Source organism: Agelaius tricolor, unplaced genomic scaffold (assembly GCF_023055355.1).
Source record: "Agelaius tricolor isolate 1412-34295 unplaced genomic scaffold, bAgeTri1.0.p SCAF_11, whole genome shotgun sequence".
Lineage (NCBI taxonomy): Eukaryota > Metazoa > Chordata > Aves > Passeriformes > Icteridae > Agelaius > Agelaius tricolor.
The window spans coordinates 7,619,705-7,641,801 of record NW_027269271.1 but is presented as its reverse complement, the minus strand read 5'-3'; the positions used below and the strand labels follow the sequence as shown (position 1 = coordinate 7,641,801).

General features: G+C 54.6%; 1 protein-coding gene across 1 annotated transcript; it reads left to right on the top strand.

Moving 5' to 3' along the window:
- Positions 1 to 4,739: 4,739 nt before the first annotated feature.
- On the top strand, positions 4,740 to 21,973 carry LAMC2 (laminin subunit gamma 2). The gene is made up of 23 exons (XM_071435641.1): positions 4,740 to 4,815; positions 8,663 to 8,851; positions 9,037 to 9,166; positions 10,038 to 10,136; positions 10,599 to 10,735; positions 11,183 to 11,305; positions 11,416 to 11,605; positions 11,960 to 12,072; positions 12,344 to 12,562; positions 13,331 to 13,510; positions 13,970 to 14,203; positions 14,415 to 14,551; positions 14,840 to 14,990; positions 15,112 to 15,317; positions 15,583 to 15,662; positions 16,096 to 16,230; positions 17,622 to 17,766; positions 17,970 to 18,119; positions 18,588 to 18,702; positions 18,790 to 18,989; positions 19,562 to 19,720; positions 19,809 to 19,908; positions 20,117 to 21,973. Exons 1-23 carry the CDS (start codon positions 4,740 to 4,742, stop codon positions 20,365 to 20,367), a joined length of 3,519 nt encoding a protein of 1,172 aa, XP_071291742.1. The 3' UTR covers positions 20,368 to 21,973.
- The last annotated feature ends 124 nt before the right edge of the window (positions 21,974 to 22,097 follow it).

The window sequence follows — 22,097 nt, the reverse complement described above, 5'->3', positions numbered from 1 at the left end:
TGCAGTGATAAGAGATAGGCTGTTTTCTGCATTCACACTTGTCTTACAGCTCCAGCTGCATTTCTGTTGTTTTTCTCAGCAGAGGAAAGCACACAGGTCTCATTAACTTGCATCAGAGCTAATCCCATCTCAGCTGGTAAATTCTTTTTTTTTTCAGTTTGTGTACTTTCAACCTTTCATTCTTCGGTTGTCACTAATGAATTTGTTTTCTAAAATATGTCTTTTTTTGCCAATGTTTTTGTGACGCAAATCCCAGCTGGTAAAATCTGGCTGAGGTTTCAGCTGGATTGTGGGGAGCAGTCAGGGAGAGCAGACAACTGGGTGGTGGGACAGTCCTGACCTTGCACGGGCTGTAGGTTGACATGGAGCCTCTTACCATTTTGAGGTGAAAATGCTTAGATTAGGTAGCAAGTCTGTGTTCTTTATTTTATCTTCAGGATTTTTATCTCCAGAAGATAAAGATTTTTTTTTTTTTAAGATTTTTTTGGTGGACATTATGCAAATGTGCCTCAGAGGTGATCTTGAGCATGAGCCTCGCATTCATGAGGTTTTCAGAGGTACTGCTGGAGGACAGTGGAGGATGACAAGGGTAACCTGAGTAGCTACTCAGAAACCTGTTACAAGGAGGAGCAGACCCAGCTCCAAGGGACTGTGATAATGGCTTACAGGTTCCCAAACTGTTCTTCCAATATTTTGAAGCCCAAATAGAGATGCCCTCCTTGGATACTCTCTGCTCAGTGTAGCCAGTGCCTGACCAAGGTGGGTGAGGAGGCACCTTGCTGAACAGTGACCAAGCCATGCTCTGGTAGCCTTTATTCTCCTTCAGTTCCCTGTGTTTCTTCTCACTGCCCAGGTTCAAGCTCCATCTTCTCTCACGTGCTCTCTGGAGAAGCAGGAGGCTGGCAGGGGGCCTGGTGAGAAGGTGGCAGTGGGGAGGGCTTGGACAGACCTGAGCTGGCTTCCCTCTCATTTTTGGGAGGACGAGATATTGTTACAGGTTATAAAGTGCTGGGAACAACTGCCTGGAGGGAGATGTCTCTGGTGTGTTTGTGTGCATCTGAGGAAGTGGAGGAGGTCATACAGCTGTCACACCAAGCTGGCAGCGTCCTGTGCTCCCCATCTACAGCTGTGACATGCTGGACCATGTTCTGGTTAGTTATCTTCTGTAGCTGGCTGCTGGCTTGATCCCTCCAGTGCCCCCATCCCAGAAACATCAGGAATGCCATGTAGAAGTCATCCCACAGAGGGTGGCCATGGGGACAGAGAGGGGAATGGTAATTCCCTCATTGCAGTTGGATGGCAATGCCTCCTCCCTCCATCCCTGTTTGTCCCAGCCCTCTCTGGGCCGGGCAGGGCACAGCAAGGCAAGGCCAGACTTGACATTCCCTGCCGTGCTGCTGCCCTGCCCCGCCTGCTCCCTGCCAGGGATCCCTGCCTGCCTCTGCCCGTCCCCTGCAGTGCTGCCTCAATGATCCCTGCTCCAGCTGCCTCTGGCTGGCAGCAGGACTTGTCCCAGGGCACCCCAATGTCAGAGGAGAGACTGAAGTCCAGGCTCCATTGCTGCAGTGGTGTTTGGTGATCCCAGCACGTCATGGTCACTGATTTTGCACACTGTGAGGAAATCCCAGAGGATTTCCTCCTGGATGATGTGGCAGATCTGATGGGCCCTTGCAGGAGGAGGCTTGGGGATGCAAGGGTTGACCTGGGCTGCAAGGGCTCACAGCATCATGCTGTTCATCTGGCATAAGTCACAAAAATGGGTTTTCTCCCTTGCTTACATTAGTGAAACCATCACTCCAGTTTTTACACATCCATCACTTTTCACCAGCAACCATCAGCAAAATTTAGATTATTGTGTTGTTTCAGACTGGTTTTGAAGTGGTTAATTCTGCCACAGCCACATCCTCAAGGACTGATAAACTTCTGAGCCACAGTGGTCTGCCTGCAGGAGCAGCTTTTTTGCCTCTGTTGGGAATGAGCATAAAGCATCTTCAGAAGGACTTTTCTTGTGTTGCAGATTGAAAGACAGGCTTTCCAGTGAAACAAAACTGCCTCATTGCAGTGTCTGATGAGCTCAGCTGTTCTTTATGCCTTCCTTTGCTTACACTTATGTTTACTCTAAAAGGTGAAACACCTCTGGTAATGCTGTTGGTGTGAGACCTTTTCTAAAGGGTGCTGCCATAGGTTGCAGTGGGACATTTGCTCTGAGGAGGCTGGTGGGCAGCTGCTCGTTCCAGATCAGATGTGTTTAGAAAATCAGGGCCCCAGGAAATACATTCTTGATAGTCTCATGGCATGTGGTTTCCAGAGGTCCTGTTGAAGCATAGGCAGATGGCAGGGTGAGAATAGTCTGAGTCAGCAAGCAGAGATGACTGAGGAGAGAGCTGTCACGGCCTTGTTTGCACAAGTGGGGTGGCAAGGGTGAGATAAATGGGGTAACACAGAGGAGACAGATAGGGGAAAAGCTTCCTGCTGGGGAGGGCTGGTTTTCCAGGAGAGAAGTCAGCCAGGGATGTGGTCTGGGTGGGATCTAAGGGAGCTGCTCTTGTGGACCACGCTGCTGGAGATGACCTTGCTGAGCAGAGGAGGAAGGACACAGCAGAGATGTTGTGGGCAGGTGATGTACTTAAGAGCAGAAGGGATTGTGTCTCCTCAGAGGTATGAGTGGATCCTAAGAACTGCTGAATTGGTGGGAACACCATAAATAATTTTATCTAACCTAAAAACTAGTAATGAAAACCAGATAAAAGAACATCAGATGCCAAAACCCACCTCACCACTATTGCTTTTGGGAAGCAGTGTTCCTTGTTGTGAGCTATACTAGGATCTACCAAGTGAAATGAAAAGGAAACCTTTTGTTTATACAAGTTGACTCAAGCAGCAGAGGCAGGTACAGTTGGCAAAGGGAGGTGCAGAGATGTGGTGTGTTTGGGCTGGCTGTGCCCATGAGATCACCAGGAGCCAGAGGAAAGCCCTGTGAGTCAGCTCCAGGTGTCTGGAGTGTCTGGAGGCTGCTGGGCAGTGCAAGAGGCTCAGACAAGGAGCTCAGTGTTAATCACCCTGCTCTGTCAGGCCTAAAGTGAGCAGCATGTCACACCTTGGATTGAGTTTGAGTCCCTAATGCAGAAGGGGACCTAAAAGGCAACTTGAGTCTCTGGGGATGCACTTGTTAGGTGTTTTCATTGTATTCAAAGGTGCTCCTGGACCACTCACAGTCACTTATGACATTAGGAGTCTCATGGCATTGGGCAGGGGAGCTGCTGTGATGCAGCACAAGGGCCCATCCCTCACTGTGCCCCTCTGATGGGCTGCTCTCACAGGGCAGGAGGATGTGCTGGAGTCCTGCTTGTCCTGAGGTGTGCAGGATGTGGAGAACCCCTGCCTCCAGATTTCTCTATTTCCCTGTAGAAGTGGTCATGTCCACCTGCAAGGCAAAGGCAAGGGCTGAGCTGGAACTGGCCTTCACGCCCCGTGTGGCTTGTCAGCTGTCCTTGAGAACAATGTGCTCATGGACCTGGGTCTGTGGAGCCTGGCATCTTCCTGGCTCTGTCAGCAGCCTCAGACAAGCGTTTCTCCCCTCTCTGTCTCCACTCCTCATCCTTTTTCTAGCATAAAAATGATGTAGTGGGTGAGGCCAAGGACCCATCTAAGCTCATTTTCCATCACGGGAGCAAAAGCAGACAAATACGTGTGATAACTTCCACCTCATTTCTAGGTCTGGGGATTTCCTGAACTTGATGATTATCTGGCAAATCCCAATCAATCTGCTTTCTGAGCATTTATTCAAGCTGATCTTGGGTCTCTTTCCATCCCCAGTCCTGCTAGGCCCCTGAAACGAGCCCTGCTCTTGCAGGGTGCCTGGCTGGACCTGGCTTGCGAGCAGGCAGCCCCCATCCACCCTCCCCAGGTTCCTGTGAGCTCATCCTGTTCCACTTTGTTCCCTGCAAGCCTCTGGCGTGCCCGGACAGCCCGGCTGTCCCCAGCCAGCCCCGCGGTGGGGCGGGACGGGCAGGAGGGTGGGCAGGAGCTGCAGGGGGGTTCGATCTCCCCAGGAGGGTGGGCAGGAGCTGCAGAGGGGTTCGGTCTGCCCAGGAGGGTGGGCAGGAGCTGCAGGGGGGTTCGGTCTGCCCAGGAGGGTGGGCAGGAGCTGCAGGGGTGTTGGGTCTCCCCAGGAGGGTGGGCAGGAGCTGCAGGGGTGTTGGATCGCCCCAGGAGGGTGGGCAGGAGCTGCAGGGGGGTTCGGTCTGCCCAGGAGGGTGGGCAGGAGCTGCAGGGGTGTTGGGTCTCCCCAGGAGGGTGGGCAGGAGCTGCAGGGGGGTTGGATCTCCCCGGGAGAGTGGGCAGGAGCTGCAGGGGTGTTGGATCGCCCCAGGAGGGTGGGCAGGAGCTGCAGGGGTGTTGGATCTCCCCAGGAGGGTGGGCAGGAGCTGCAGGGGGGTTCGGTCTCCCTGGGAGGGTGGGCAGGAGCTGCAGGGGGGTTCGATCTCCCCAGGAGGGTGAGGATGCTCGCAGGGGGTGCTCGGGGTGCTGTGCCCGTCAGTGCCCCTGTCCCGCTGGGGCCGGGCTGCCTGCGCTGCCTGGGCTGGGCTCTGCCGTGAGTCACAGGCGCTCTTCCTGTTGGGAGTGACTCAGGTGGGGCAGCGATAAAAAACGCCCCAAAAAAGGCACCGACCTGGCAGCGGTGCGGAGCCCCGCCGGGACGGGCCCTGCCGCTGCTGCTGCTGCTGCCGGCGCCAGCCATGGCCGAGCGCTGGCTGCTGCCCCTGGCCTGCCTGGCCCTGCTGCCCGCGGCCCGCAGCGCGCACCGGGGACAAGGTGAGCCTGGGCCCGGCCTGGGGCTGGGGCTGGGGCTGGGGCTGGGGCTGGGGCTCCGGAGCGGCTTTTCCTGCCCTGCTCCCGCCGCAGATCGGCCGGCAGCTCCCCGGAGTGCTGGAGAGGGCCGGGAGCTGGAAGCTGCCTGGGACACCCTGCTAGGGCACTCTTCTTCTCCTGCCTTCGGCATTGGTACTGGATCTGAAGGTGCTTCTTAGTTTTCCTCCGAGGTTAGTTTTCCTCCACCATAAATAATTTTGTCAGTTTTTGTCAGTTTTGCCACTGGCATCCCCTTTCAATGACTTATTTGTATGCAATTACCTTCCTGCTGTCGGTGTAGAGCTTTGCTCCCGGGTGGGATGCAGGTGTGAGCACAAGCATCGCCCAGGCAGTGGCTGATCTGCCCATCACTGCTGGAACCAAATCCTTCCCCGAGCTTGAAGAAGAGCATCCAGGATCCAGTTTGCTGTAATAATCAGGTGGTGTTTGGATTTTGTGCGAGTCCGTGGAACTCTCAAAGTGCCACAGTCCTGCTGCATCCTAAGGGAGACAGGAGTCTCCTTCAGTCCATAGCTCTAAAAATCCAGCAGATCCTCTGGCACATGCAAAGCTCATAGAGTGTAGAGTGTCATGGAGGGAGATTTAAACATGTTCAGCCCATGGTAATTCAGCTATCCAAATTTCAGTTTCATTGGCATATAGTCTGAAGATGGGTATGTTTGGGCAAAATCAGGTTTTCTCATATATTTTGTAAATACTGAGTGATTTTGTAAATACTGAGTGATTTAATTTTTTTTTTCACCCCAGTACTGATGTTCTGAAATAAGCTTTCTGGGCTTGAAGTTAAATTTTATCAGTTTTAGGTTTGGTGCTATGGGAAGTGCTGAATAAGTGTTTTGGTTTGGGTTTTTTCAAAAAAAGAAAAAATCTGTTTTGCTGTACACGCTACTTGGGTTAATTATTACATCACCCTAATTACATCTAAGTTTTAAAATACTGATATCAATTCTTCCTCTGCTCCTTCCTGGCAGTGTGTGGGAAACTGCTGCTTTCCCAGGGACTCTTGAACCTGTTTCTGTGTGTATGTAAAGCCAGTGGTCAGTAACAGCTGTGATTTTATGGTGCAGCATAAAAATTTGGGTGGGTTCAGTGGTGTAACTGAGTCCCCTGATGGAGCCCTGGAAGCCCCAGGCAGATCTTCCTGCAGTGAGAAACTGTGAAGGTGGGCAGTGGGGACAGCCAGCCCTGGAGCAGCAGATGGCCCAGCCTCGTGGGTCACTGTCCCAGGAGCACAGAGCAGGGAATGGCTCTATTGGCATGGAGCCTTCACTGCACGCAAAGCTCTGTTGTTCTCCTGATGGGAGGAGGGATCTTTGCAGGCTGGGTCATGTGGACAGGGCTGTTGGATCCTCACAGACCTAGGGCCACCCTCATTGTCCGGTTTTGTGAATTTAAGGAGACAGTTTAAGAAGCCTGAAGCTGCCTGTCTCCTTCTCCAAACCCTTCTGATGTGAGAATTCATCTGAGCACAGCCATCAAGCACTTTTCATGCTTTCTTCTTGGGTGGAAGCTGGGGGAATGACATCCTGCTGGGTGTGTGCCATGGATCTCCTGCATCCTGACATAGCACTGAAGAAACCCAGCTGCAAAACTTTTCCTCCAATGGAACCTGCTTTTTTCCATGGGTGATCTCAGAGCAGAGTCTCAGGGCACCTGGATAGAGAAGTGATCCTCTCCTCAGTTGGTCCTCATCCTCCAGCAGCTCCTTCCTGCTCCATCTCGTTATCAATTCCTTGCTCTTGGTAAGGATTAGCCTGCCTGAGCTGCTGGGTTTCTGGGAGAAGATCAGGAGCAGACACACCAGTGCAGTGGTGGCACTAACCTGCCACAGTGTCTTAAATGGCTTTGAATCAGCGGGACAGGAATTTGTTCCAGGGCTGGAGAGCTGGTTCCTGACATGCTGCAGCAGCAGAAACACTCCAAGAAAGGTTTTCCTTCCCTGGGGGAACGGTGCTCATGCCTGTAATTTAGCAAGCCAGTAAATCCTCTGGATTACGTAGGGTGATACATGGGTGGAGTTCAACTCAAAGATCCTTATTTGTCCTTCCAACTTGAGATCTAGCTGGAGTGTGGAGGGATGGGGAGTGGGGTCAACCTAAGTGGGATCTTTCTGCTGTGAAGGTGAGCACAAATACTGGAAGAAAGTCTCACACTGCTGCTCTCCCTTGGTCCTTTGTGTTGTCCATGCCCTTTGGTGACTGCTGGTGCTCTCTGAGGCTGGAGTTGCTTTCCCAGACCCTAGAAGCAGGAACTCTGTGCCCACAGGTCCCCTCCCAGCAGGCTAGGGTGGCAGAAGATCTCCTGAGCTCGGTCTCAGACTCCTGCAGCCAGATGGGGAGGGAAGAGCTGTGCTTGCTGAAGTTGGAAGAGCCTCTCTCGCTGTTTGCTGGCGCATGAGGTCACCTCTCCCCTTGGCAGAGGCGCTCCTGAGTGCCTCCCTCTGGAATGCGGCGCCCATGGGTGTGTGGGAGGGCGGCGCCCAGGTGCGAGAGGAGAGCGGGAGGCTTTGCCTGGCCCCAGGAATCACGGATGCAGAGCACAGGGACGTTGTGCCCTGGGGCTGAGCTGTGCCAGAAGAGAGCTGGGAAGGAGGAGGAGGCTCGGTGTGTACGAGCACAAGGCACTGTCTGTATCCATGCAGCAGGATTCTGCCCAGTTTGGGGCTCTCTCCACCTCCTGTGCTCTCAGAGGTGACCTGGGCAGGGGTTGGGTAGCTGGGAATGGCCCTTCCTCGCCCAAGCAGTGAGCAGAGCTCCTTAGAGGGAGGTGGAGGCTCCCATGGCAGCATCAGGGTGGTTTGGAGCAGTTCCTCAGCAGGCTCTGTGCCCCTGAGGACCTGGCTTTTCCCTTGGGATGTTTCTTTCTCCTGCCTGTCTTTGCCAACCATTCTCTCGGCTGTGCCTGCTCTCCCCAGTGATCCTGAGGAGCATTAATTAATTAATTAAACTGGAGCAGGATTAAGTGCTCCAGTTCTGGCCACGGAGGGATTGCCAAGTAGGTGCAAGGTGGCTTCAAGGGAGCAGCTGGACAAGGCAGTGGGGTGCTGGAGCAGGCACATCTGGTGAGATGCCCGAGTCTGATGTCCAGGGGGATCATCTGTCTTGGCTGTAGAGGAATGCAGAATCTCATGCCTGTTCTTCCTGCCATCCCTCAGCTGCAGCGTTTCTCTCAATGAGGGAGGGTGGGGTCCAATCCCACCCAAACCTTTTCTGTTAATCTCCCTGGTGGCTGGCACTCTTCCACCAAGCTCCTTGGATCAGAGACCACTCCCCATCACCCTTCACTGCAGACCTAGCTGGGGGAACCTGGTGGAAGTTCGTTAAGCTTTTCCTACTCAACTCACTCCTGGCCAGGTGAAACAAAGGATAACCTCAGGAAACTTTCCTTTTTCCCTAAAGTCTTCAATAAGGTCACCAATGCTTTTCTTAGCACAAGACTGGCTTTTTTTAAAACCATCTCTGCTTATTCAATGTCCTGGTTTTGTTGCAAGACCTGTGGAAGAATGGACAATAGCCCTGGCAGTGCTGTTGTGTGGATTGTGGCTGCTTGGCTTGGGTTTGTCCATCCTCAGCAGTGAAACGGGGCATTCCTCCCCAGTGTGGGGATGTGGACACTGGTGGCACTGGGTGGCTGATGGACACAGACAGGGGGACAAGCACAGAGATGTGGGGCAGCAGCTCACTGTCGGCAGGGCAGGAAGGGGAGGTTTGCAGCACCTGCACCTGCTCCTTGCCCCTCAGGTGGGGATTGCTGCACCATCTGAGATGTGTCTCTGCTCTCCTCTCCCCAGTGTGTGACTGCAACGGGATGTCCAGGCAGTGCATCTTTGACTGGCAGCTCCTGCGGGACACGGGGAACGGGTTCCGCTGCCTGGGCTGCCAGGGCCACACGGAGGGCGTGCGCTGTGAGCGCTGCCAGCAGGGCTTCTATCGACAGCACGGGGGGCTCTGCTGCCTGCCCTGCCTCTGCCACCCCTGGGGTACGTGCACAGCTCCTGCCTGGCCTCAGGGGGCTCTGGGCACCTCCTGGGCAGGGCAGGCTCTGAGCCCCTGCCTACCAGACCAGGTTTCAAGACCCACCTGCCCTCTGAAATAATCACAAACTCACAGAGTGCTGTGGGTTGGAAGGTGCCCATGCCAGCCTCTCCCTCCCGTCTCTCTGCAGGTTCCCTTGGCCCACAGTGTGACAGCGATGGCCGGTGCAGCTGCAAGGCTGGAGTGATGGGGGACAAGTGTGACCAGTGCCAGCCGGGCTTCGAGTCCCTGTCCGAGGCAGGCTGCAGGAGGAGCGGGCAGTGAGTGCTGCCACCATCAGTGCCGTGGGGCCAGAGGGAGGGCCAGCCTCCAGAGCTCTCCTGGGGCCTGTGCTGGCTGAAAACAGCCCCTGCAGGGGGGGCAGGGCTGGTTTCATAGCAGCTCATGGACAACCTTAAGCCAACCATGCTAGGAGAGAGTGGGTTTGAGTGAGGCTGGACCTTTGTGCCAACCTGTAGGGCTTGGTGTCCTGCTACACCATCAAAATCTGAACTTAGCCACTCTCTGAGGTGCTGGTTTTATTACCCAGATAATGCCCAACAAGCTACAGCCCTGTAAAACAAAACCTGCCCATTGTGGGGCTGCCTCATGTTGGTGCCACTCACAAGGAGATGTGCATGCAAAGATCAACCCCTTTCTTTTCATGAAGCATTGTTTAAACACTTTTAGAAATGTTTCTGATCTGGCTTCCTCAGCTGTGTCCTCTTCTTCCTCACCTCACCCTGCCATTGCTCCTTTGAGTCTGCTGGCAGGCAAAGGGTGTTGGGCTGCCTGCAGTCCTGGCCTGGCCTCCTGCCCAGGCTTCCCCGGGGTGCTGCTGCTTGCTGGAGCTCAGCCAAGGTCTATTAAACTCAGCCAGGGTTTATTAAGCTCAGTGGAGCTTCACTTTGCACTTGTGGGTGGGTCTGATGCTCTGGGATGCCCTGGAGCAGTAGCAATGGGCACTGGCTCAACCTGGCACCCACAGAGCGGCAGATTTTGGAAAGAGGTGGCTGTGCAGCTTATTTCCTCACTTCTTGCATGGGAATGGTATCTGGGAGGGTTCTCTGCTGTCTTGTGTGGTAGCAGGAAGCACTGAGCTCCCAGGCCAAACTGGAATTCCAGGTAGAGGTTGCTGCTGTGCCTTTGCAGGAGCCTGCAGTGTGAGTGTGACCCGGCAGGCAGCGTGGGAGGCTGTCACTCTGGCCACTGTGTCTGCAAGGAGAGCGTCACTGGGGAGCACTGCCAGAGGTGAGGGGCAGGAGCATGTGCTGGACACTGCCTGGCACAGCCTCCTTCTCTCTGCTGTCACTTCCCAAGTTCACCAAGTCTTAGAATGGTTTGGGTTGGAAAGGATGTTAGGGCTCATCTCATTCCACCCCATGCCACGGGAAGGGACACCTTCCACTATCCCAGGCTGCTTCAAGCCCCATCCAGCCTGGCCTTGGGCACTTCCAGGGATGGGGCAGCCACAGCTTCTCTGGGCACCCTGGGCCAGTCCCTCACCACCCTCACAGGACAATTTCTTCCCAGTATCCAATCTAGCCCTGTCCTCTGTCAGGTTGAAGCCATTGCATGTGCCCATCTCACCATCCCAGCCCAGTGACGACCTTAAACCCTGCTGATGGCTGTATTGCATCACAGGGATGGTTGTGTGGGCCAGTAAGAGGAGAAAAACAACTTGAACATTGTCACCTTCTTGCATTTTCCCAGGTGCAAGCGACACTTCTACAACCTGGATGCCAGGAACCCTGCAGGATGCTCCCCCTGCTTCTGCTACGGGCACTCAGACACGTGTGTCAGTGCGGACAACCACAGTGTCCACAACATCACCTCCACCTTCCAGCAAGGTGAAGCCCAAGCAGGACATCCCCCTGGCTCCTGGGGATGTGTTTGTTTGCCATCCCTTCTCTTCAGTGGGCTGGAGGAACCACATGGTTCACAGCCCTGCTGGAAGTCAGCCTTGGGCTATGCTTGCTCCTTGGGTGCTCATCCAGCCTGCCTGTGGCTGCAGCAACCTTGCTGTGATGGGATGGCTTGGTCACAGGCAGAAGTATAGTCCAAGGGCTGAGGGGAGCTTAGGATTTCTTCATTATGTCTTTCCTGCCACTTGGAAGGAAGTCTCTGTGCCCAGCCAGGCTGATTTACAGATGGTGGGCAGAGGGACAGCTGTGCTGCCCCCTCAGAGGTCGGGGTGGGAAGCTGGAGAGTTTTGATAAGACACAGCTCAACAAAGTTGCTGGAATCCTAGAAATACCTTCCCTGTGCAGGCTGACTGCTCCTTGTTTGTGCTCCAGGTACTGAGGGCTGGCGAGGGGTCCATGAGAGCGGCTCCCCAGCCCAGCTCCAGTGGTCCCCACGCCACCAGGATGCCTTCATAGCAGCAAGGACATCGGAGCCAATATACTTCATGGCACCTGGTAGGTGTGGGATCAGTGGTGGCCAGAGTGAACCTTTTGCTTGCTCTGATGCCATGAACTGAGCTTTTAGAGGAAGGAGAGATTTTAAGCCTTTGATTTTCCCTCTGCAGCAAAATTCCTTGGGAACCAGCAGCTGAGCTATGGTCAGACACTCTCCTTTGGTTACCGCCTGGACCGAGGGGGCCGGCAGCCATCCCCACATGATGTGGTCCTGGAGGGACATGGCCTGAGAATCACTGCCCCCTTCCTGCCCCAGGGAGAGGTCCTGCCCTGTGGTGTCAGCCACATGTACACGTTCAGGTAAAGTGAGAAGCTGGGATGCTTGGGGCAGGGGGAGCAAGAGTGGTTGAGGCTTCAAGGAGGTCCTGGGTTCAGCTGTGGTCCCTTGGTGGTGACAAATGGCTGCCTGGTTTGGGCTGGCTGCATCTCAGGTGCTTCTGTCCTGGATAAGGAGATTACTTTGTGAGAGGGGCAGGAAAAAATATGGCTTGAGTTTGGGTTGTGTTCTCAACTCTGGATCAGTTGCATGCCTGGAGGTTGTTGCCCAAAGCCTTGAGCTCCCAGGAGGGAGGTGGGCGAGGGCTGTTGTGTTTTTTTGGAAGAGGCAACTCAGCTTTTTGATACCAGTTCCACTTCCCCCCTGTCCCATGGCAGGCTGGATGAGCACCCAAGCAGCAAGTGGAGCCCGAGGCTGAATCACTTTGAATTTCGCAGGCTGCTGGGAAACCTGACAGCCCTCTGGATCCGAGCCACCTTTGGGGAGTACAGTAAGTGCAGAGAGTGCTGACAAGGTTGGCTTCTCCTGGTTGCTGGAGATGGGTACAAATTTGCTAAAATTTATTAAAAGATAAAAACAGTAAGTGTTCCAAGGGGGCAGAATTAAACAGCAAAGAGATTGAGCAGGATAGCAACAGATGTGGCTGCTCCACTTGCCCTGTGGGCACTGCAGTGGAATGTGCCCCCTGTGCGGGTCCTGGCTGTGGGGCCGGGCGGGTGTAGCCGCTGTCCCCGCGGGTGACTGGCCCTACTCCCCTGCAGGCACTGGCTACATCGACAATGTCACCCTGGTGTCAGCACAGCCTGTCCCCGGTGTCCCGGCCCCGTGGGTGGAGCGCTGCCAGTGCCCGGCGGGGCACCAAGGGCAGTTCTGCCAGAGCTGTGCCCCTGGATACCGCAGAGACACCCCCAGCCAGGGACCCTTCAGCTCCTGCGTGCCCTGCCACTGCCAGGGGGGAGGAACCTGTGATCCTGACACCGGTAAGAGACGCCAGCACCACCATTCTGTGCTTGTGGGCTGGATGGGAATGCAGGGAGGCTGCCTGAGAATAGGGGCACAGGGGAGTCGAGACTGCTGGCTTCACAGGAATTTCTTAGTGGAAGTGTCATTAGATGTTTTAAGGGGCTGCCCAGGGAGGTGGTGGAGTCATCATCCCTGGAGGTGTCCAGGGAAGGACTGGACATGTCACTCAGTGCTCTAGGTGGGGATCCGCCACAGGTTGGACTCAACGGTGTTGGAGGGCTTTTCCAACCTTAATGAGTCTGTGATTCTGAGATTCTGTCTGTGATCATGAATCTGTGACTTGGGTCTGAAATGTGGAGACCACAAAACTCCCCAGAGCCTGGAAGCACTGCAGTCAGATGCATTTGGAACAAATTGAATGCATGCGGGAGAAAGAAAAACCATCTCCTGCTGCCCAGATAGCAATATTTCTTCACTGGTGACTTCTTATTTGAAAGTTAAGCATGGCAGTGCCTCAGGTTGGACAGAGCTTGATCAACCTGGTTTAGTTGAAGAAGTCCCTGCCTATTGCAGGGGAGTTGGACTAGATGACCTTTAAAGGTCCCTTCCAACACTAACCATTTCATGATTTTATGTGGTGCATGATGTGGGCATGGTGGGCATCTGCAGAGATCTCATGGAGGTTGCTGGACCATGGGTGCTGTTGTTGCTGTGGCTGCAGTGGAGGACGATGTCCCACTGGGAATGTGAGTAAACTGCCCTAAGCCCTCTCCTTGCTCCTCCAGGTGAATGTTACTCAGGAGATGAAAACGTGGGCGATGGTGCCAGCTGCCCCTTCGGCTCCTACCGAGACCCCCGGCGGCCCCACAGCTGCAGGACCTGCCCCTGTGGGCCTGGCCAGGGCTGCTCCATGGGGCCGGGTGGTGAGGAGATCATCTGTGACCACTGCCCTCCTGGAGCTGCTGGTAATTCCCTTCTGGCTTCTGCTCTGCCTTTTCATACAGGTGTGCTTGGAGTGGGCAGATCCACACCATCCTCTCAGCCCAGCTTGCCTGTGACACTGCCCCTCCTGGGGCACTGGGATGTTTGAGCCCCAAGGGTTGGGTAAACACAGCAAGATCTCTGGGAAAAGTTCTCATCTAAATGTAACATGGGTGGAGAAAGGATGGATAGGAAAGGGAGGCGAGCAAAAAATAAGGAAAAAAACAAATAAGAAATGACTTGTAGAAGGTCAGCTGTGGCACCCAGTTTTCAAGAGCATGTGTGGGGCATTGTGTGTTGGCCATGGTGGTGCTGACAGAGGAGCAGCTGTGGTGCCAGCCCTGATGGGGCTGAACACCCCCATTTCTGTGGGGCACAAGCAGCGAGTCAGCCTCTGCCTCCCAGGCACAAGCATTACCTTCTGCTCGTGTCTCCTTTCCCAGGTGCCAATTGTGAGCACTGTGCTGATGGCTACTTTGGAGACCCAGCAGCCTCCCAGCCCTGCCAGCCGTGCCGCTGCAATGGCAACGTGGAGCCCAACGCCGTGGGCAACTGCGACCGCCGCAGCGGCGAGTGCCTCAAGTGCATCCACAACACTGCTGGCTTCTACTGCGACCGCTGCAAGGACGGCTTCTTTGGGAACCCCCTGGCCTCTGACCCCTCAGACAAGTGCAGAGGTGAGACCCAGGTGCTGTCTGAGCTGGGGATGAGTAAGAAAAGTCAGTCATGACTTTGGAGTGGTTTGATGGGAAGGAGGATGCTGAGAAGTGGGAATGGTGAGCAGGAACCAAAGCACAGGGCTGAATGGTGGGAGGAAAGCAGGGAGAGATGTGCTGTGGCTTGAGGTGGGGCCAGGCTCCCCTGAAGCTGTGTCACTCTGACCTGCAGCCTGTAACTGCGACTCAGTTGGTGCCGAGCCCCTCAAGTGCAGGAGTGACGGGAGCTGCATCTGCAAACCTGGCTTTGAGGGTCCCCGCTGTGAAGAGAGTGAGTGCCCAGCTTGCTATGGCCAGGTGAAAGAGCAGGTGAGCATCTGTGCCAGCCCCAGGGCCACTGAGCAGCAAGGAGTGCAGTGATTTGCTCACCCTCAGGGTCTCCTCCTGTTCTCCTCAAGCATCTATTCCTGGTGCAGGTGAAATGTGAATTCAAGCCTTGGCTTTGTACCTGATTCAACTGATCCTTTGAGTCCCATCCTAAAATGAGCCTTCATTTTGGTGTCTGTCCTCAGGCCTGACTGTGGCCCTGGATTCCCCCTGGTCGTTCCCCCAGGGGGGGTTAGTGTGCTGCTGGCTGATGCCTGTCTGTGGTTGCAGGTGGAGCTGTACCTGCAGCAGCTGGCAGAGCTGGAGCTGCTGCTGTCAGAGGTGCGAGCTGGCGGTGGGACCAACCAGGAGCTGGAGGGGAGGATGCTGGTGGCTGAGGAGATGCTAAGGACCATCCTCAGGGAAACCCTGAGCCTTCAAGGTACCACCTGCCCACTGCCCTGGGATGGGGCCATCTGGGCTGTGTCAGGGAGGGTTTGCTGCCTGGGCCTTTTTGCACAGCAGCGAGTTTCTCTTCAGCCTTTCTCTTTCCTTCTCACCAGCCTCTGACAGGTCTCTGGAAGGCCGTGTGGCCAGGATGAAGGGACAGGGGTCCAGCTCCCAGAGTCGCTTGGATGAGGTCAAGGCAACAGTGGAGAGACTGAGGTCTCTGGGCAGGCAGTATGAGAGGCAGGTGCAGGAGACACGGCAGCTGCTGGAGAGAGCCAGGCTGGACCTGGATCGCAGCGGTGCTGCTCTTCTTCGGGTGGTAAGAGCATCCCGTGTGACACGCTCCTAGCTCAGCTCAGGGATGGAAAACATCTACAGAGGAAGCAAGGATTTAAAGAATTACAGATGTTGTTTTGTGAATGTGGGTGTTCTGGTGGTCCTTTCTTTGGGGTCAGGACCTTGAGAGGAGCTGGCTGGGGTCTTTGGGGGCGGTGGGGGTTTAACATGCTGTAGTTGCCTCTTTCACTGCCAACTTGGATGGAGAGCAGGGAAGAGCATTCACACCTCTCTTCCTCCCTCCTCAGACCATTCCTGCTTCAAGCTTTCCCGGGGGTTCCAATCAGTTCTTGCTGCTGGCCCAGGAGGCTCTGAGACTGGCCAACAGGTGAGTTGCTCCCACTGTTAGCCAAGAGAGAGGGGAGGAGGACTGAGATCCTGCTAGGTGTCCAGAAGGTCCTTTTTGGGGGGTTCCGTTTGACATCTGCTAGCCCTGGAGCAGGGGAAGATACAGCTGCTGGGCTGTCTTTGCTGCCCTATAGACTTATGTCAGCTGTCTTTGAGGATGTAACTGGATGTGATTTAGAAGCATCTTTGGGATCAGAGTTTCCCCTTGTATATCCAGTTGGAACAGAGAGCTTGTGCCCTCCCCAGTGCTCCTCTCTCCTTGGGAGATGCAGGAGGAACAAGCAAAATACAGGTCTCCTTTGCAGACATGCTGTGTTTCTAGGGGGGGAATCAGTGAAGGCAGCAGTAAGGGAAGCTGGTGGAGGAAACCTGGGTGGGAGCCCTTTGTGACGAGCCCCCTCTGTGCTCTGCAGGCACACACAGGCAGCCAATGCCATTGACCAGGCTGCCAGGGCAGCACAGGAGGACGCACGGCAGGCGCTGGAGCTGCTGCGCGCGGCCGCCGGCGGAGAGGGCACCGAGGGCTCCCTGCCCGGGCTGCCCAGGAGGTGAGAACTGCCTGCCTTGGCCTCAGTGTCTTCTGTGTGCACCTGGGAGGGAGCAGGGCATGGCCAAGAATCTGGGCCCCCTTCCCTGCCTCCCCATCTGAGCTGCAGAAATGGGCAGCTGGAGGCAGGGTCTCAGGATCTCTAGCTGGCCACAGTGACCCTGAGATACGTTAGAAAGTCTCTTTTCCCAGCCCAGCACTCGAAGGAAGAGCCAGAGCTCTTCATTTCTCAGTCTCAAGGTTGTTTATTGTTCCTTATCTGTAAAATTCTTTCTCCTGTCTGGCTGAGGTCTGCTCAGCAAGACAGTCCAGGCACTCTGCCTGCCCCCCAGGCAGTGTTATCTTTTTTATACTAAAAACAACTACCTGTACAATATTTACAATTACTTTTCAATACCTGTCACCTATGTTAGACAGTGAACTTCTACTCTAAACCAATCTAAAAGTGCCAACATCACAGCAGAAGATGGAGGCTAAGAAGAAGGAGAAAGGCTGGACATGCCCAGATTCCTCCATCTTGCCTCCTGAACCCCCATTCTAAAAACCTCATAAAATCTGTATTTTCACCCTGTGATAAATTCACTATCATTCTACTTAAACTTTCATGGCTTGTAATTCTTCATATAAGGTTGGTAATTGTTTTTTCCGAGGGCTAAATCAAAGGCACAGGGGTCTTGGGCTCTGTGCCAAGGTCTCTGAGCCCCCTGGGCAGGGGCTCGAGTCCTCCAGGGCAGCCAGAGGAATATCCTGGGTTTTGACAGCAGGGAATTCACTGGCATGTCTGAGGGGTGCAGATGGAGGGTCAGCAGCTCTGTGGAGGGTTTGTTTCCCACCTCACAGCCCTCAATGCTCCTGAGGACTGCCTGCAGCTGGGCAAAGCATCACCACATGTGTGAACAGGCTTCTGGGGATGATTTCCACATGTGGTTGAAAATCTGGGCTGGGTTTAGCCCAAGGGAGAATTTAAGCCCACGGTGTCTCCTTTGGTCAGACTTGGCCTCTCCAGAGCCCACCATGGTGGTGCTGGGACTTTGCACACCATGGGTGGGATGTGAGCAGCAGCCTTGAAGGAAGTTAAGAGGTTAAACAGGGATGTGCAGGAGAAAACTTACAGTGGTAGGGCAGGGATCAGCAGAGCCACCATGGAGCCTGTGAGGGTTCAGCTGTAGGAAACAACCTCTGATTTTGGAGCAGGAGTAAGGAGCCAGCAGATGCCCTGCTCATTGGAGGGGCTGGCATGCAAGGAATGTTTGTAATGGACTTTTTGTGTGTGATAAATGTGCATGGAGCCCTGGAGAATGTGAACAAGTCAATGCAGATGGTGGTATTAATGCTGGGGTGGGAGGCTGGCAGCTTGGCTGGTACCAGGCTCTCCAACCTCACATCTTACAGGTACCAGGAGCTCAAGTCACTGGTTGGAGGCCTGAAGGCTGATGCTGATGGAATGGCCTCCAAGGCAGACACGGCATATCAGGGCAGCCTGGTGCTCCTCAGCTCCCTGTCCCGCCTGACAGAGATGGACATCAGCTCCTTTCAGGTGAGGGCTTCGTGCCTGTCAGGCCTGGAGATCCCCTTTTGCTCTTCCTGATGCCCTCCCTGCCTATCCTACCACCAGCTCAGCCCTTCCCAGGGCTCCATCCCTCTTGGAGAGCCCGTAGATAGGCATCTTCCTACCCTTTTCCCCCCTTTTCCCTCTGGTTCCTGGTGGGCACTGGGGAGCTCACTGTGTCTGTGTTTCAGGAGGAAGCCTCGAGGCTGAAGCAGGACTCAGGTGCCCTGCTGGCCCTGGTGGACACGTCTCTGTCCCAGTACCGGGGCCTGCGGAGCCGCGTGGGGCAGTGGGAGCAGGAGGCCAAGCAGCTGCTGCAGGGGCAGGAGGGCCAGAGAGCGGTAAGAGGCTGGCCAGGGCTCATCCCATGCCCAGCAGGAGCTGCAGCCTTGGGGGTGCCTGTGGCCCCACCACTGTCCTTGTCCTGCTGTCAAAGGCAGCTCTGTCTGCCTGGTGCAGGACTGGGCCCTTCCTTGGGGCTGGGCCGCAGACCTCAGTGTGTGCAGGGAGCTGCTGGTGCAGGGTCTCACCTGCACATCTCCTCCACGTAAGGCAGGATGAAGATCTGCTCCTGCAAAGATTAGAGCTAAGATGACTTGGGATAGAGCTGGAGCTGGTTGAGGAGCATGGGCACAAGCTTCTGATGGCAGCTCAGCCTGTGGTAGCCTTGATTAAGGGGCAAGAGCAAGCATTTGGGAGCAGACTCTTGGGTCTCTTCCAGCCCAGCTCCTCCCAGACCGCTCTGGGAGCGTGTGATGCTGCCACACCATGTCCTTCACCTCCCCTTTGTGTCCCTTGGTGCATTGCAGAAGCTGACACAGCTGCTGTCCCGAGCCACCCTTGCCAGGAGCACAGCCCTGCAGGCCGTGAGCGCTGGCAATGCCACCTTCTACGAGCTGGAACAGATCCTCAAGAGCCTCAAGGGTAGAATCCCAGAAACCCTTCATTTTCCTTTCCATGTGGGATCTCACAGAGGTACTATGGCTTCATTTCCACGTGTGTTTCTTCCAGAGTTCAACCTGCAAGCAGATGACAAGAGGAGGCAAGCCAAAGATGCCATGAGGAGGCTGCCCATTATCAGCAGCATGGTCACCACTGCCAGGGAGAAGACAGACCGAGCCAAAGGGATCGTGGGCAGTGCTGCTTCTGAGTCAAAGGCAGGCAGCAGCGTGGCAGAGGAGGTGAAGGAAATCACCACGGGGATCCAAGAGGTGAGGACAGACCCTGGTGCTATTGCTGGCAGAAAAGGATTTGGAAGGGGAAAAACATGGAAGAAGAGGAGATGGTTAGCAACCTCTGGTGGACCCCTTGGGCTGATTTTTGAGCTCAGGTTTCTCTGCAGTGGGTCCTGCAGATACCAGTTTGGCTGTAGGTGATCTCTGCAGACACATTTCTTCCGTGAGGATCTCTGTGGCATCTCACTGCAGCCACCTTTCAGTGACCAAGGGGGGTTTTTTACTCCTGCAGCCAGAGTCACTGGCAGACTTGTGATGTCCCAAAACTGGTGTTTGTGATGTTTGTAATCCCTGGGGAATTACAGCACACCTCCCAGATGTGTGTTGTAATTCCCCAGGGATTTGCTGATGTGTGAGGGAGGGATAGAGCCATGAGCATAGAAACATCTCTCTGGAGCAATTGGTGGGAGAACATGAGCACAGCTTGTGATTTTTTGGATCCCTTGTAGAAGGAACCACTTTCTACCAGTTCCCCACTCCAGTGCACCCAGAATGATTTTGGTTGTGTTCTGCCCTCTAAAAGTGCCTTTTCCTCAACACAACACCAGGAGATTGCCCGGCTGAGGGAGGAAGCCAACAAGACAGCTGATGGCGTCCTGGCCCTAGAGAAGGCAGTGGCCACCCTGCAGCTGGAGGCCAAGGAAGTGGATGAAGCATTTGAGAGGAAACTCTCTGAGGCTGAGGCAGATGCTGCTGTGATAGAGAAGGTGGGTCCCCATCTCCCTTGCCTTGTCTCCTCCCCTGTTGACTTGTGGGCTTGATTTCACCTTACAGCCCCTGCCTTTCCTCCTCCAGACAGCTCAGGAAGCTCAGAGGGTCCACGACAAGGCTGGCCAGGCAGGGGCAGCTGTGCAGCAGATGCTGAGTGCCCTGGAAGAGCTGCTGCGGCTCATGAGTAGGTTTTGTGACGCCTCTGTGGGGTGTGGATGGAGACAGGTCCCCTCTGGGGTCTAGGCAGGGCTTCTGGGAGTTTAGTGGGAAGCTAAATTATGTGATGGCTGTGAACAGGCTGGGCAGCAGGGTGGGGATGAAGTATCTGGGAAGATCTAATTCTCAGCCTCCATGTGTGCTTTCCCATTCCTTGTTTTCCTTCTGTGCCAAAGACCAGCCTGGTGCTGTGGATGAGGATGGCCTGAGGCAGCTTGAGGAGAACTTCAGCAAAGCCCAGAGCAGAAGCAAGCAGCTGAAGGTGGAGATGTCAGAGCTGGAGCAGACGGCTGCCCTGCAGAAGGCCCGGGTGCAGACACTGGAGAGCAGCATCGATGGCATCCTGGCTGATATTAAGAACCTGGAGGATATCCAGAAGAGCCTTCCTCCAGGCTGCTACAACACAAAAGCCATTGAATTGCCCTGAGCCAGCTCTGGAAAGGCTGCAGCACCTGCCAGGCTGAAGGCAGGAGTGCCTCCCCAAATCTGGCAGAACTGGCTGTGTTTGTTGTGTTAAACTGATCCTTACCCTCAAGATCAGTGTGGCACATGAAGTTCACAGTGTTCCACTGGCCCTGGAAAGTCCCTCATTTTTCCAAGTGCTCCGTCCCTTGCTCATGGGAGGAAGGAGACTCCTGGTTTGTGAAGGTGCTACTGTTTGAAGAACAGCCCATTCCTACAATATATCCCTGAGGTGCAGGGTTAGGTGTCAGCCTTGTGAGTTTGCACAGTTTGGACCCTGAAGCTCATAACTGACAGGTTCCCATCACCTGTGGCTGCCCTGTCCTGGTCCAGCACACACAGAAGGACTGGGGTCTCTGTCCATACTTCTGACACTGCCACCACCAGCTCCTGCTCCTGTTCTCCATGGGGTTTCCTCACCTTTGGCAGTGACAGGGAGCAAGCAGCATGAGAGGCTGCTGGGGGAGATGAGTTCTGAGTTGTGGCACTGGAGATGCTTCATGTGGTGTCTCCTCCCAGGCTGGCAGTCCTCCCCTTGCTGGGGGTGGTGGTGTGCTGTGGCTCTTGTACCTGAGAACCCCATCCCATTCTGCTGCAGTGCCTGTAACCTGATTCATTAGTTTAAAAATATTGAACCTGTCTTGAATGTGTCTCCACCTCTGGTTTGGTGCTGCCTGTTCCTCCCTCATGGTGTGTTTGTCAGAGGCCACCATCACCACTAAGGTAGCTCTGCACAGGGGTTTCCCACTGTTCACCTTAACAGAGCTTGGATGAGGCAAAGACCACAGTGCTCCCTTCACTGCAGCTCTCACGTGGGTCCAGCTGCATTCTGGGGCACTGCACACTGCTCCCACCTTCCTTCAGATGCCATGCAGGGGAAAATGTTTCAGGGGAAATAAGTGCCACCAGATGCTGGAAGCTGAAGCTCTGGTGAAGCCCTGCCCTGCATGCTGGTGAGAGAGGAGGTCCCAGATGGAGAAGGACACTGGGGACTTGCTCACCCCTCCTTATCTCTCGAGTCTCTGATAAAGTGGTATCTGATAAAGCACCATCCATGCTTTTGCTTCATGATATACCGAGTATTATGTCTGCTTTACACTTTTATTTAAGTGAGATGTATTTTAGCCCCTGGCATGTGTCCCTTCTCCTGTTGTACAGCATAGGGACAGCTATTAGGGAACCTGTTTTTCCATGAGTTGGCTTTTTTGAAAGGTAGGTGTAGGCACACAGTTTGTGGTGATTGGGAGTGGGGCTGGCCCAGCCTCATCCCCAGTGGGTGCAGCTGTGAGCAGCAGGTGAGCAGCACTGACAGCAATGAGCCATGGAGTGCCCAGGGGCACTGAGCAACCACCAAAGGGAGCAGAGGGCACACAGGGGCAGGGCATCAACAGGAGGGGATAAAAGGCTGGGCTACAGAATAAGAAGGTCAGACACTTGCAGCCTTCTGAAGTGGTATGATGTTGCTCTGAATGGGTTGAAGCTTTCTGAAATTGCATGGTGATACTCTGTGTACTGTGGCTGTCTCAACTGCGACAGGTAAGAGGTCAATAAATGATGAATACTCTTGGCTAGATCTTGCTTATTGCTTTCTTTTTCAGGCTTCCTCATTTGGGGGGATTTGGCCATGGGTTATCCCAGCAGTGCAGGCATTTTCTCTCTTGTTCTGACTCAGTCTTGGGGCTGTTTTAAAATCAC

What these genes read in the sequence shown, in the direction of transcription:
- LAMC2 (XM_071435641.1), top strand. Translation starts at nt 4,740, where the DNA reads ATGGCCGAGCGCTGGCTGCTGCCCCTGGCCTGCCTGGCCCTGCTGCCC. An exon ending in AGCCACCTTTGGGGAGTACA is followed by an intron (nt 12,073 to 12,343) that starts GTAAGTGCAGAG and finishes ACTCCCCTGCAG; the next exon opens with GCACTGGCTACATCGACAAT. An exon ending in ATGCTGCTGTGATAGAGAAG is followed by an intron (nt 19,721 to 19,808) that starts GTGGGTCCCCAT and finishes TTCCTCCTCCAG; the next exon opens with ACAGCTCAGGAAGCTCAGAG.